At 39.9% G+C, this 13,334-nt stretch overlaps 1 protein-coding gene across 2 annotated transcripts in view; it reads left to right on the top strand.

The window, feature by feature from the left end:
- The first annotated feature begins 829 nt into the window (after positions 1-829).
- tub (TUB bipartite transcription factor) overlaps positions 830-13,334 on the top strand; it is a 98,407-nt gene continuing 85,902 nt past the window's right edge. Inside the window, exon 1 of one of the 2 annotated variants that reach the window (XM_021607606.3) lies at positions 830-1,282. In XM_021607606.3, coding sequence (XP_021463281.1) covers positions 1,227-1,282 — 56 coding nt within the window. In that variant the 5' untranslated portion in view covers positions 830-1,226. The remainder of the gene's footprint in view (positions 1,283-13,334) is intronic. The other variant, XM_021607604.3, reaches the window with a different exon arrangement.

Genomic DNA, 13,334 nt, shown 5'->3' on the forward strand with positions numbered 1-13,334 from the left:
TGAATTTATTTCAATTTAATGATTTCCTTATATGAACTGTAACTCAGTAAAATCTTTGAAATTGTTGCATGTTGCATTTATATTTTTGTTCAGTATAATTATGTTCTAGTTTGAACTATATGACTGCTACAAATTCTCAACTCTCAATCTGCTTTTTCAATGCCTTTGCTTAGCGACCTTCAAGGCCAATCCTAAGGGACATTGGCTGTCAGGCATTCATCACATCTCTCTCTCTCCCCCCCTCTGAGCTGTCAAGGAGAGTTTAAGGGATTCAGGGTCAACAGGTTGTATTCAAGGCAATAATAAGCCTATGTGCCAAACACCTCCAGACGCAACCCAAAAAGATGAAACCCATGTTTCTGTAACTGGCTTATGTTGTCAATCAGTGTTAATAAATATATTTGATTTTGCTAGAACAGTGTGTGTGTGTGTGTGTGTGTGTGTGTGTGTGTGTGTGTGTGTGCACGTACGTACAGAAGCAGTGATTTCTCTTTGTTATTAAGGCCTTACTTTTGGTCAATGTGGATTTTCTGAAGCAAAGACAGTTATACAGAAGGTATGTCTCCCCAGAATGCATAGGTATACAAGGCCATGAAATAACAACAGATAGCTCTGACCACTTGTATATGCCTGAAAATGATATTTCATTCACAGTGCAACCAGAAAAAAAAACATGAATATGTAAGCATGTGTAGGCTATCAATCATGCCCAAGGAGATAGAGCTCAATACTGTCCATTAATAATTAAATAATGATGGTATAAATGGCAGGCCAACAAATGGATTTAATAATTCAAATTACAATGCTACACCTTTCCAACATCATCACCAGATGAGACTAACGGGCGTTACAATCTGGGGGACGCTGTTACAGAGGATGGAGATTTTACATATTTTTTGCTCGTTGTGATGTGAAAATTACGCGATGATGTATTTAATCGAAATACATGGCGACATGGCTGCGTGCGCGCAACCACTGGAGCAACCCATGCATTCGTCAAATTATTTTACAAGCTTGTCAATTTGCGCGCACTGATTTTTCCCTTCTCATTCCAAATGGTATAGCCTATAGAAAGTGAGTCTCTGAATCGATGTGCACCACATCTCAACTCTCATTCGTTCGAGGAGTAAATGCGAGAACTGGTGGGAAATATCGGCGTGGCATCTAAACCCAGGTTTTATTTTCGTGTCACGTTGAACCCTATTTAGCAACACCCCATAGAAGTCATGGAAGGAGTCAGCAGCAACAGGAACATGTCATACAGTCGATGGAGTTATGACAGGTAAGGGCTTATCATTTGCCAACATTTACCTTATTATGCGAGCTGATATCACCAACTTGCCAGCAGAACCTCTCCTTTTTGTTTAGCAGGCTACTATTGTCATATCTAATCAGAAGTTGGTTGTGATTGATTAACCAACCTACAAAACCAATTAAATACAGTAGCCTAGTCTAGACATATGTATAAATAAATTGACATGCGCTGTAATTGGGTGCAATCCTGATATTGATAGAATATGTATCAGACTGTGGCATGACAAATCAATAAGGTGTGTGTGTGTGTGTGTGTGTGTGTGTGTGTGTGTGTGTGCGTGTGCGAGCGAAGCAGTGATTTGTCTGTAATACTACAACAATATTGCTTCCAGTCAATGTTGATTTCCTGAAACAAATACAGTGTGAAGGATCCTAGAAGACTGTACATTCTGTAACTTACATTTTCCTGTTTTTATTTTCCTTTTTTAACTCTGGTCAGGTGAAACAGCTTTCAGTGTATTTGAGTTGTAGTAAGCTTTGTCAACACTCGTAGAGTAAGTGGGGAAATAGCTTCTCATTTGATTTCTGCATCCAACAGCTACAGTACAGAGCAATGTTTGCTAGTCTTTATGTTCTGACTATAAGGTATTTCCTTATTGGTCAGCAGACATGAGCACACACAGTCAGTCAGTAAGCAACATCCCACTGAGCACACACTGGTTATATCAACATTGTTTCCAACGTCATTTCAATTAAATTATGTTCAACCAACATGGAATAGATGTTGAATTGACATCTGTGCACAGGTTCTCATAAGCTCTTACAGTGTGATTTGTATTCTAGACACCGTAACTGTGCTGAGATTGCAGCGAGAGCTTCTGGGTCTCGTACATCTTCATACAATTTCTCTCAGCGCTGTGCTGGGGGGAGGGGGGGGGGGGGGGAGGGGGGAGATTAAGCTGAAGCCTCTCAGCACGTCTCCTAGGCAGTAACACATTCTTGATGTTTAATGTTTTTGTGTTCATGATATACAGTACCAGTCAAAAGTTTGGACACACCTACTCATTCCAGGTTTTTTTTTTCTTTATTTGTACTATTCTCTACATTGTAGAATAATAATGAAGACATCAAAACTATGAAATCACACATGGAAACATGTGGTAACCCAAAAAGTGTAAACCAAATCAAAATTATATTTTATATTTGAGATTCTTCAAAGTAGCTACCCTTTTCCACGATGACAGCTTTGCACACTCTTGGCATTCTCTCAACCAGCTTCATGAGGTAGTCACCTGGAATGCATTTCAATTAACAGGTGTGGCTGTTTTTCCTTCACTCTGCAGTCCAACTCATCCCAAACCATCTCAATTGGGTTGAGGTTGGGTGATTGTGGAGGCCAGGTCATCTGATGCAGCACTCCAATTACTCTCCTTGGTCAAATAGCCCTTACACAGCCTGGAGGTGTGACTTTGCACATACACTGCTGCCATCTTGTGTCAAAGTCTAAATTGTGCCTGGGCTGGAATAATACATTATGGCCTTTCTCTTGCATTTCAAAGACAATGGTACAAAAAAAGTTTTTTTCCTTTGTATTGTCTTTTACCAAATCTAATGTGTTTATTCTCCTACATTCCTTGAACATTTCCACAAACTTCAAAGTATTTCCTTTCAAATGGTACCAATAAAATGCATATCCTTGCTTCATGACCTGAGCTAAAGGCAGTTAGATTTGGGTATTTCATTTTAGGCGAAAATTGAAAAAAAGGGGCAGATCCTTAAGAGATACTTTAAGACATGAAGGTCAGTCCATGTGGAAAATGTCAAGAACTTTGAAAGTTTCTTCAAGTGCAGTCGCAGAAACCATCAAGCGCGATGATGAAACTGGCTCTCATGAGGACCGCCACAGGAAAGGAAGACCCAGAGTTCCCTCTGCTACAGAGGATAAGTTTATTAGAGTTACCAGCCTCAGATATTGCAGGCCAAATAAAAGCTTCGGAGTTCAAGTAACAGACACATCTCAACATCAACTGTTGAGAGGAGACTGCGTGAATCAGGCCTTCTTGGTCAAATTACTGCTAAGAAACCACTACTAAAGGATACTAATAATAAGAGACTTGCTTGGGCCAAAAAAACACAAGCAATGGACATTAGGCCGATGGAAATCTGTCCTTTGGTCTGATGAGTCCAAATGTGAGATTTTTGGTTCCAACTGCCGTGTCTTTGTGAGACGCAGAGTAGGTGAACCGATGATCTCCACATGTGTGGTTCCCACCATGAAGCATGGAGGAGGAGGAAGTGTGATGGTGTGGGGGTGCTTTGCTGGTGACACGGTCTGCGGTTTATTTAGAATTAACCAGCATGGCTACCACAGCATTCTGCAGTGATGTGCCATCTCATCTGGTTTGGGTTTAGTGGGACTATCATTTGTTTTTCAATGGAACAATGACCCAAATCACACCTACAGGCTGTGTAAGGGCTATTTGACCAAGGAGAGTGATTGGAGTGAATCGGATGACCTGGCCTCCACAATCACCCGACCTCAACCCAATTGAGATGGTTTGGGATGAGTTGGACCGCAGAGTGAAGGAAAAGCATCCAACAAGTGCTCAGCATATGTGGGAACTCCTTCAAGGCTGTTGGAAAAGTGTTCCAGGTGAAGCTGGTTGAGAGAATGCCAAGAGTGTGCAAAGGGTGGCTACTTTGAAGAATCTAAAATATATTTTGATTTGTTTAATCCTTTTTTGGTTACATGATTCCATATGTGTTATTTCATAGTTTTGATGTCTTCACTATTATTCTACAATGTAGAAAATAGTACAAAATGTGACAGAGAGATGTAATGGTTTGTTGTGTGGAGAGATGCCAGAAGCCATTCATTACTGTGGTGCTTGATCCATGTTTGATACACTAGTGATGTCTGTATGCAGTACACATGAAATGGCACTCCATCAGACACGTGTCACACAGGTTTGACACTTGCAATACAGTCATAAAAAGGCAGCTGACACAAACAACAAACATCAACATCCACAGTTAATAACCCACTTACAAAGTTAACAGCTGCTTTTGTATGTACAGTAGATTGAATGTGAATTTATTCTGGCTACGATACTATGGGTATGGTATGTTATATGTAAGTAACGATAGCTCCAGCTTCTATGCAGTGCATCTCTCACTGTTAGGGAGAATTTGGTCCCGATTTAAAATGCTTACATTTTTAATTCCAATTTATGAGTTCCCTCTGGCTGGCCTCAGGTTCATTAGAAAATGTTTCTGGGCCGCATGTAGACTCGACGGTGCTGCTATGGTTTGAATATGCTCTACTCGTGGACCAGGTGTGTGTTTGTTCAGGCATCGTAATTAGAGGTCGACCGATTATGATTTTTCAACACCGATACCGATTTATTGGAGGACCAAAAAAGCCGATACCGATTAATCGGCCGTTTTTTGTATTTTTATTTTATTTCATGTATTTGTAATAATGACAATTACAACAGTACTGAATTAACACTTATTTTAACTTAATATAATACATCAATAAATTCAATTTAGCCTCAAGTAGATAATGAAACATGTTCAATTTGGTTTAAATAATGCAAAAACAAAGTGTTGGAGAAGAACGTTAAAGTGCAATATGTGCTAACGTTTCAGTTCCTTGCTCAGAACATGAGAAAGCTGGTGGTTCCTTTTAACATGAGTCTTCAATATTCCCAGGTAAGAAGTTTTAGGTTGTAGTTATTATAGGACTATTTCCCTCTATACCATTTGTATTTCATTAACCTTTGACTATTGGATGTTCTTATAGGCACTTTAGTATTGCCAGTGTAACAGTATAGCTTCCGTCCCTCTCCTCGCTCCTCCCTGGGCTCGAACCAGCAACACAACGACAACAGCCACCTAATCGAAGCAGCGTTACCCATGCAGAGCAAGGGAAACAACCACCCCAAGGCTCAGAGCGAGTGAAGTTTGAAACGCTATTAGCGCGCGCTAACTAGCCAGCCATTTCACTTCGGTCACACCAGCCTCATCTCGGGAGTTGATAGGTTTGAAGTCATAAACAGCGCAATGCTTGACGCACAACGAAGAGCTGCTGGCAGCTCGAAAGTGCTGTTTGAATGAATGTTTACGCCCCTGCTTCTGCCTACTACCGCTCAGTCAGATACTTGTATGCTTGTATGCTCAGTCAGATTATATGCAACACAGGACACGCTAGATAATATCTAGTAATATCAAATCAAAATCAAATCAAATTTTATTTGTCACATACACATGGTTAGCTGATGTTAATGCGAGTGTAGCGAAATGCTTGTGCTTCTAGTTCCGACAATGCAGTAATAACAAGTAATCTAACTAACAATTCCAAAACTACTGTCTTGTACACAGTGTAAGGGGATAAAGAATATGTACATAAGGATATATGAATGAGTGATGGTACAGAGCAGCATAGGCAAGATACAGTAGATGGTATCGAGTACAGTATATACATATGAGATGAGTATGTAAACAAAGTGGCATAGTTAAAGTGGCTAGTGATACATGTATTACATAAGGATGCAGTCGATGATATAGAGTACAGTATATACGTATGCATATGAGATGAATAATGTAGGGTAAGTAACATTATATAAGGTAGCATTGTTTAAAGTGGCTAGTGATATATTTACATCATTTCCCATCAATTCCCATTATTAAAGTGGCTGGAGTTGAGTCAGTGTCAGTGTGTTGGCAGCAGCCACTCAGTGTTAGTGGTGGCTGTTTAACAGTCTGATGGCCTTGAGATAGAAGCTGTTTTTCAGTCTCTCGGTCCCAGCTTTGATGCACCTGTACTGACCTCGCCTTCTGGATGATAGCGGGGTGAACAGGCAGTGGCTCGGGTGGTTGATGTCCTTGATGATCTTTATGGCCTTCCTGTGACATCGGGTGGTGTAGGTGTCCTGGAGGGCAGGTAGTTTGCCCCCGGTGATGCGTTGTGCATCAACCATGTGAAGTTAACTAGTGATTATGATTGATTGTTTTTTTTATAAGATGAGTTTAATGCTAGCTAGCAACTTACCTTGGCTTACTGCATTCGCGTAACAGGCAGTCTCCTTGTGGAGTGCAACGAGAGAGAGGCAGGTCGTTATTGCGTTGGACTAGTTAACTGTAAGGTTGCAAGATTGATCCCCCGAGCTGACAAGGTGACAATCTGTCTTTCTGCCCCTGAACGAGGCAGTTAACCCACCGTTCCTAGGCCGTCATTGAGAATAAGAGTGTGTTCTTTAACTGACTTGCCTAGTTAAATAAAGGTGTAAAATATATATATATATATAATAATAATAATAATAATAATAATAATAATAATAATAATAATATATCGGTAAATCGGCGCCCAAAAATACAGATTTCCGATTGTTATGAAAACTTGAAATCGGCCCTAATTAATCGGCCATTCCGATTAATCGGTCGACCTCTAATCGTAATTCATGGCTGTGCCTGCGAAGGTAGGAGCAGTGCACTCACAATGTGTTAGTTCAACAGGCCTGTGTAAACACAGCAACCACAGAGCAATGGAGAGCCAAGGTGGTGAGGGGAGATACTATTCAACGAGAGGAGGGGATCACATTCTGTCAGATTGTGTTTTAATAATTATTGTGTGTCTGTTGAAATAATCTACATAAATGCCAGGAGATCTCATTAGTCTCTGATTTGGTATCGCCTCACATGGTACATTGCAGTTTTACAGCGCTTATTTATGGACCTCTAACAATTCCTTCTTTACAGAAGGAACCTATTACATATCAATTATTTAATGCAATAATGAAGCCAGGACTACAATAAAGTGCATTACTGCAGGGGCAAACTTTTTAAGTAATCATTTGATGTTTTTGGGGTTAGTGAGTAGTGTTGGTGAGAGTGAGCCATTTTCTGTGTGTGCTGCCATGGTATTTCTGAGAACATCTCTGGGGGTTAATGCACTGTTGGAGTATGGATGGTCCACGCTGCACACCTGCTTCTGCGTCACAGATGAATGGGTGATGACACAGGGTACCAATGTGTGAAGATCTCACATCCATAAGCTGTGTAGTGGAGGGGAATGATTCTCACACACACACACACACACACACACACACAGAGTGAGACACTGTAGGCACTAGGCTAGGCAGACATACAATATTAACGGCCATAAGTTATATTATGTAACGTCAATAATGACATACTGTGCATAGTACATTAAATATACACACACATGCACATACATATTACTGTGCGTACTTTGGTACGAGTTTATATGCTATGTAGAGAAGCACCATTTCCTTGAATATTACGACTAAATAGAGTAGAAAGATGAAATGATTCCCACATCCTAACCTGTCTGTCGTATTGTTAAGTGTTCTGTCTCAGTAACACAGTAACATGTGAAGCTCATAGGAGCATATCAAATGAAAGCTAAAAGTCCATTTTTTTTATTAAGGCATATACATTTTTCAACCCTTTTTCCATCCTTAAAATTTGGAATAAGCAAAGGCTTTGAGTTCTGGTCAAACAGATGGAGAAGTAGTCTTAGAATACATCTACCAGAAAAAGTCCTTAAAGGTTTTACCAAATATATCAAAGAACCTTACCAACTAATATCAGCACATATTTAATTTTGGATACATTTTTCTGCCTTCTGTAAGTTTAAGAAACCTTGTGGCTTGAAATTCCGTTACAACATGTGGGTTTTTGGTATCTGTAAGATATTTTTACATTTCTCTCCATCATGAGGAGGGATGATAATGAAAGTTCACAGAAGTAACAAGTAAAGGTAGACCTATCAATTAGATAGTGTTTTTACTGATATCAATTTTGTTTCTGAATTATTAAGTGATTAAAACTCAATTTCATTACCAAATCAGATTGTAGTCATTTTAATGGGAAATCATAGTGGCCATAAGACACAGTTGGGGTCACCAGTTTGGACTAGAGGTCGACCGATGGCCGATTTCAACTTTTCATAACAATTGGTAATCGGCCTTTTTGGATGCCGATTACATTGCAATCCACGAGGAGACTGGGTGGCAGGCTGACCACCTGTTACGCGAGTGCAGCATCAAAAGGACCTTGTGGCTGCAAGGAGCCAAGGTAAGTTGCTAGCTAGCATTAAACTTATCTTATAAAAAAAAACAATCAATTCATCTTCACATAATCACTAGTTAACTACACATGGTTGATTATATTGTTAGGTTAACTAGCTTGTCCTGTGGTGCATATAATCAATGCGGTGCCTGTTAATTTATCATTGAATCACAGCCTACTTCAACTTGATGATTTAACAAAAGCTCATTCACGAAATAAAGCACAATCGTTGCAATAATGTACCCAACTATAAACATCAATGCCTGTCTTAAAATCAATACACAAGTATATTTTTTTAAACATGCATATTTAGTTAAAATAAATTTATGTAAGCAGGCAGTATTAACTAGGGATATTGTGTCACTTCTCTTGCGTTCAGTGCAAGCTGAGTCGGGGTATATGCAGAAGTTTGGGCCACCTGGCTCATTGCAAACTGTTGAAAGGCCATTTATTCCTAACAAAGACCATAATTAATTTGCCAGAATTTTACATAATTATGACATAACATTGAAGGTTGTGCAATGTAATATTTAGACTTAGGATTGCCATCCGTTCGATAAAATACGTAACGGTTCCGTATTTCACTGAAATAATAAACATTTTGTTTTCAAAACGTCAGTTTACGGATTTGACCATATTAATGACCAAAGGCTCATATTTCTGTGTGTTTATTATAATTAAGGATATGATTTGATCGAGCAGTCTGACTGAGTGGTTGTAGGCAGCAGCAGGCTCGTAAGCATTCATTCAAACAGCAGCTCTTAGCAATGCTGGGATGCACAGCACTGTTTATGACTTCAAGCCTATCAACTCCCAAGATTAGGCTGGCAATACTAAAGTGCTTTTAAGAACATCCAATAGTCAAACGTATATGAAATACAAATGGTATAGAGAGAAATAGTCCTATAATAACTACAACCTAAAACTTCTTACTGGGAATATTGAAGACTCATGTTGATAAAAGGAACCACCAGCTTTCATATGTTCTCGTGTTCTGAGCAAGGAACTTAAACGTTAGCTTTTTTACATGGCACATATTGCACTTTTACTTTCTTCTCCAACACTGTGTTGTTGCATTATTTAAACCAAATTGAACATGTTTTTATTTATGTATTATATTAAGTTAAGATAAGTGTTCATTGTTAATTCAGTATTATTGTAATTGTCATTTATTACAAATATAAAAATCGTCCGATTTAATCGGTATCAGCTTTTGTTGGTCGGTATCGGCTTTGAAAAAATCATAAACGGTCGACCTCTAGTTTGGACAGTACAGAAAATAAAAGTACAGTACTGTAGATTTTAGTACAGTACACAGTAGATTAACTAGAGTTCAGTACACTATTATACTGTACTGAACTCTACTCTGCTGTACTGTACTCTTCTGAGTTCTACTGTGATGTACTATGCTCTACTGTGCTATACTTGATGTCCAAACATGTGAAACATAGATATCTAGGATTGGTTCAGATTTGGTCCGGACCAACCAAATTTGGTCTTGTTTGGGGGCAGAGCTCATTAAAATAATAGCCAGTGTGTAGAATAATACTCAGATATGCAAAGGAGGATATTGTATATTTATACATTTTGTGAACCTATTTAGGATAGATCACCATGAAGAGAATAACATTCATATCCATAATTATGCATTTCTGTGTCGTACAGATCAGGGACCAATGATGAAATTCTGTTACTGCAATTCCGTCACCAGATGTAAATCCACTTCACTTACTGTAGTTCAATAACCAAAATATTTTTTTTTGAAGTCAATGTGTGATGTCATAGCTGACACCATTCTATCTGCAGACATGTTGAATTATTTGGAGCAGATATTTAACTAACGTTTACTAACTTTTAGAGAATTTACTGAAACTTTGTATCTGCACAGTTCTTCCACTAAATTAGTTTTTGTAAAATGTTCAGTGTAAATTGGTCAAAGTAGTCATTGTGCATAGAGGTGTATGGTTTAAACTTTTAAATCAATGGTTTGAATTGGCATACATTTAAATGAAAAATGTAGTTAGATTGGAATTGCCCACAAGTAATTAGAGGCCTCTGCTGTTTCAGATGTGAGTTTTGACAGTATGGCTCGCCTGCGAAGGTCGACAGTTTATCTTCCACGTCCTCCTCCCTATCGCTGAATTTATATGCGTCTAAGTAGATAAGTGTCTGTCTGTTCCACTCTGAGTCGGTAAGAGGCAGAGGGGGAGAGAGGGTCTGAGTTGAGGAGAGAGGGGGCCTATGGCGAATCACTAAAACAATGCAGAAATACACAAAGCTGTGAACGATCTGAGAGACGAGGCAAGAAGGGCATTCTATGCCATCAAAAGGAACATAAAATTTGACATACCAATTAGGATCTGGCTAAAAATACTTGAATCAGTTATAGAACCCATTGCCCTTTATGGTTGTGAGGTCTGGGGTCTGCTCACCAACCAAGAATTCACAAAATGGGACAAACACCAAATTGAGACTGCATGCAGAATTCTGCAAAAATATCCTATGTGTACAATGTAGAACACCAAATAATGCATGTAGAGCAGAATTAGGCTGATTCCCGCTAATGATCAAAATCCAGAATAGCGCCGTTAAATTCTACATCCATCTAAAAGGAAGCGATTCCCAAACCTTCCATAAAGCCATCACCTACAGGGAGATGAACCTGGAGAAGAGTCCCCTAAGCAAGCTGGTCCTGGGGCTCTGTTCACAAACACACCCCACAGAGCCCCAGGACAGCAACAAAATTAGACTCAACCAAATAATGAGAAAACAAAAAGATAATTACTTGACACATTGGAAAGAATTAACAAAAAAACAGCAAACTAGAATGCTATTTGGCCATAAACATAGAGTACACAGTGGCAGAATACCTGACCAAAACTTAATGAACACTTTGACCTTGTACAGACTCAGTGAGCATAGCCTTGCTATTGAGAAAGGCCGTCGTAGACAGACCTGGCTCTCAAGAGAAGAAAGGCTATGTGCACACTGCCCACAAAATGAGGTTTAAACTGAGCTGCACTTCCAAACCTCATGCCCAATGTATGACCACATTGGAGACACATATTTCTCTCAATTTTGATAAAGTCCCATATCTATTGGGTGAAATACCACAGTGTGCCATCACAGCAGCAAGATGTGTTGCCACAGGATAAGGTCAACCAGTGAAGAACAAACATCATTGTAAAAATATTTATGCTTATTTATTTTCCCGTTTGTACTTTAACCATTTGTACATCGTTACAACACTGTGTGTATATATGCATAATATGACATTTGTAATGTCTTTCATTCTTTTGGAACTTCTGTGAGTGTAATGTTTACTGTTCTTTTTCTGTTTATTTCACTTTTGTATATTTTCTACTTCACTTGCTTTGGAAATGTTAACATATGTTTCCCATGCCAATAAAGCCCCTTTTGAGGGGGCCTGTGTTGGAGAAAGTGGGCCTGGGTTAGGGAGAGAGGTGGCCTAGGTTGGAGAGAGGGGGCCTAGGTTGGAGAGAGGGGGCCTGGGTTGGAGACGGTGGGCCTGGGTTAGGGAGAGAGGTGGCCTAGGTTGGAGAGAGGGGGCCTGGGTTGAACAGAGATTGAGAGAGAGGGAGATAGAAGGGGCTGGGTTTGGACATAAGCAGGCAGATTTATAGGGGTTACATATTAGAGACTGTTTTCAAAATACTCTGCTGCTGCTGCTGCAAGGCCCAGACTGAATTCTGCTCTGTCAGTGCCATACACAGGTTGGTGTGTGTTATTGTATTTTCTTATTTCACATTTATTTAACCAGGTAGGCCAGTTGAGAACAAGTTCTCATTTACAACTGCGACCTGGCCAAGATAAAGCAAAGCAGTGCGACACAAACAACACAGTTAAACATGGAATAAACAAACGTACAGTCAATAACACAATAGAAAGGTTTATATACAGTGTGTGCAAATGAAGTAAGATTAGGTGGGTAAGGCAATAAATTGGCCATGGTGGCGAAGTAATTACAATTTAGCAATTAAACACTAGAGTGATAGATGTGCAGAAGATGAATGTGCAAGTAGAGATACTTGGGTGCAAAGGAGAAAATAATATGGGGATGAGGTAGTTGGGTGGACTATTTACAGATGGGCTATGTACAGGTGCAATGATCTGTAAGCTTCTCTGACAGCTGATGCTTAAAGTTAGTGAGTGCGCTGTCATTGGCAGCAGAGAACTGGAAGGAAAGGCAGCCAAAGGAGTTGGTTTTGGGGGTGACCAGTGAAATATACCTGCTGGAGTGTGTGCTACGGGTGGGTGCTGCCATGGTGACCAGTGAGCTGAGATAAGGCTGGGCTTTACCTAGCAAAGACTTATAGATGATCTGGAGCCAGTGGGTTTGCGGATGAATATGAAGCGAGGGCCAGCTAACGAGAGCATACAGGTCGCAGTGGTGGGTAGTATATTGGGCATTGTTGACAAAACGGATGACACTGTGATAGACTGAATCCAATTAGCTGAGTAGTGTTGGAGGCTATTTTGTAAATTACATCGCTGAAGTCAAGGATCGGTAGGATACCCTCGTAAAACAGACTATGTTTGGCAGCATGAGTGAAGGATGCTTTGTTGCGAAATAGGAATCTGATTCTAGATTTAATTTTGGATTGTAGATGCTTAATGTGGGTCTGGAAGGAGAGTTTACAGTCTAACCAGACACCTAGGTATTTGTAGTTGTCCACATATTCTAAGTCAGAACCGTCCAGAGTAGTGATGCTGGACAGGCGGGCAGGTACGGGCAGCGATCGGTTGAAGAGCATGCATTTTGTTTTACTTGCATTTAAGAGCAGTTGGAGGCCACGGAAGGAGAGTTGTATGGCATTGAAGCAGATGTATACAGAATGGTGTCATCTGCGTAGAGGTGGATCAGAGAATCACCAGCAGCAATAGCGACATCATTGATGTATACAGAGAAAATAGTCGGACAGAGTATTGTGTGTGTCTGTGTGTGAGTGAGGTCAGGGCTCTGC

The sequence above is a fragment of the Oncorhynchus mykiss genome, chromosome 6 (assembly GCF_057628025.1).
Source record: "Oncorhynchus mykiss isolate SJ-2025 chromosome 6, ASM5762802v1, whole genome shotgun sequence".
NCBI lineage: Eukaryota > Metazoa > Chordata > Actinopteri > Salmoniformes > Salmonidae > Oncorhynchus > Oncorhynchus mykiss.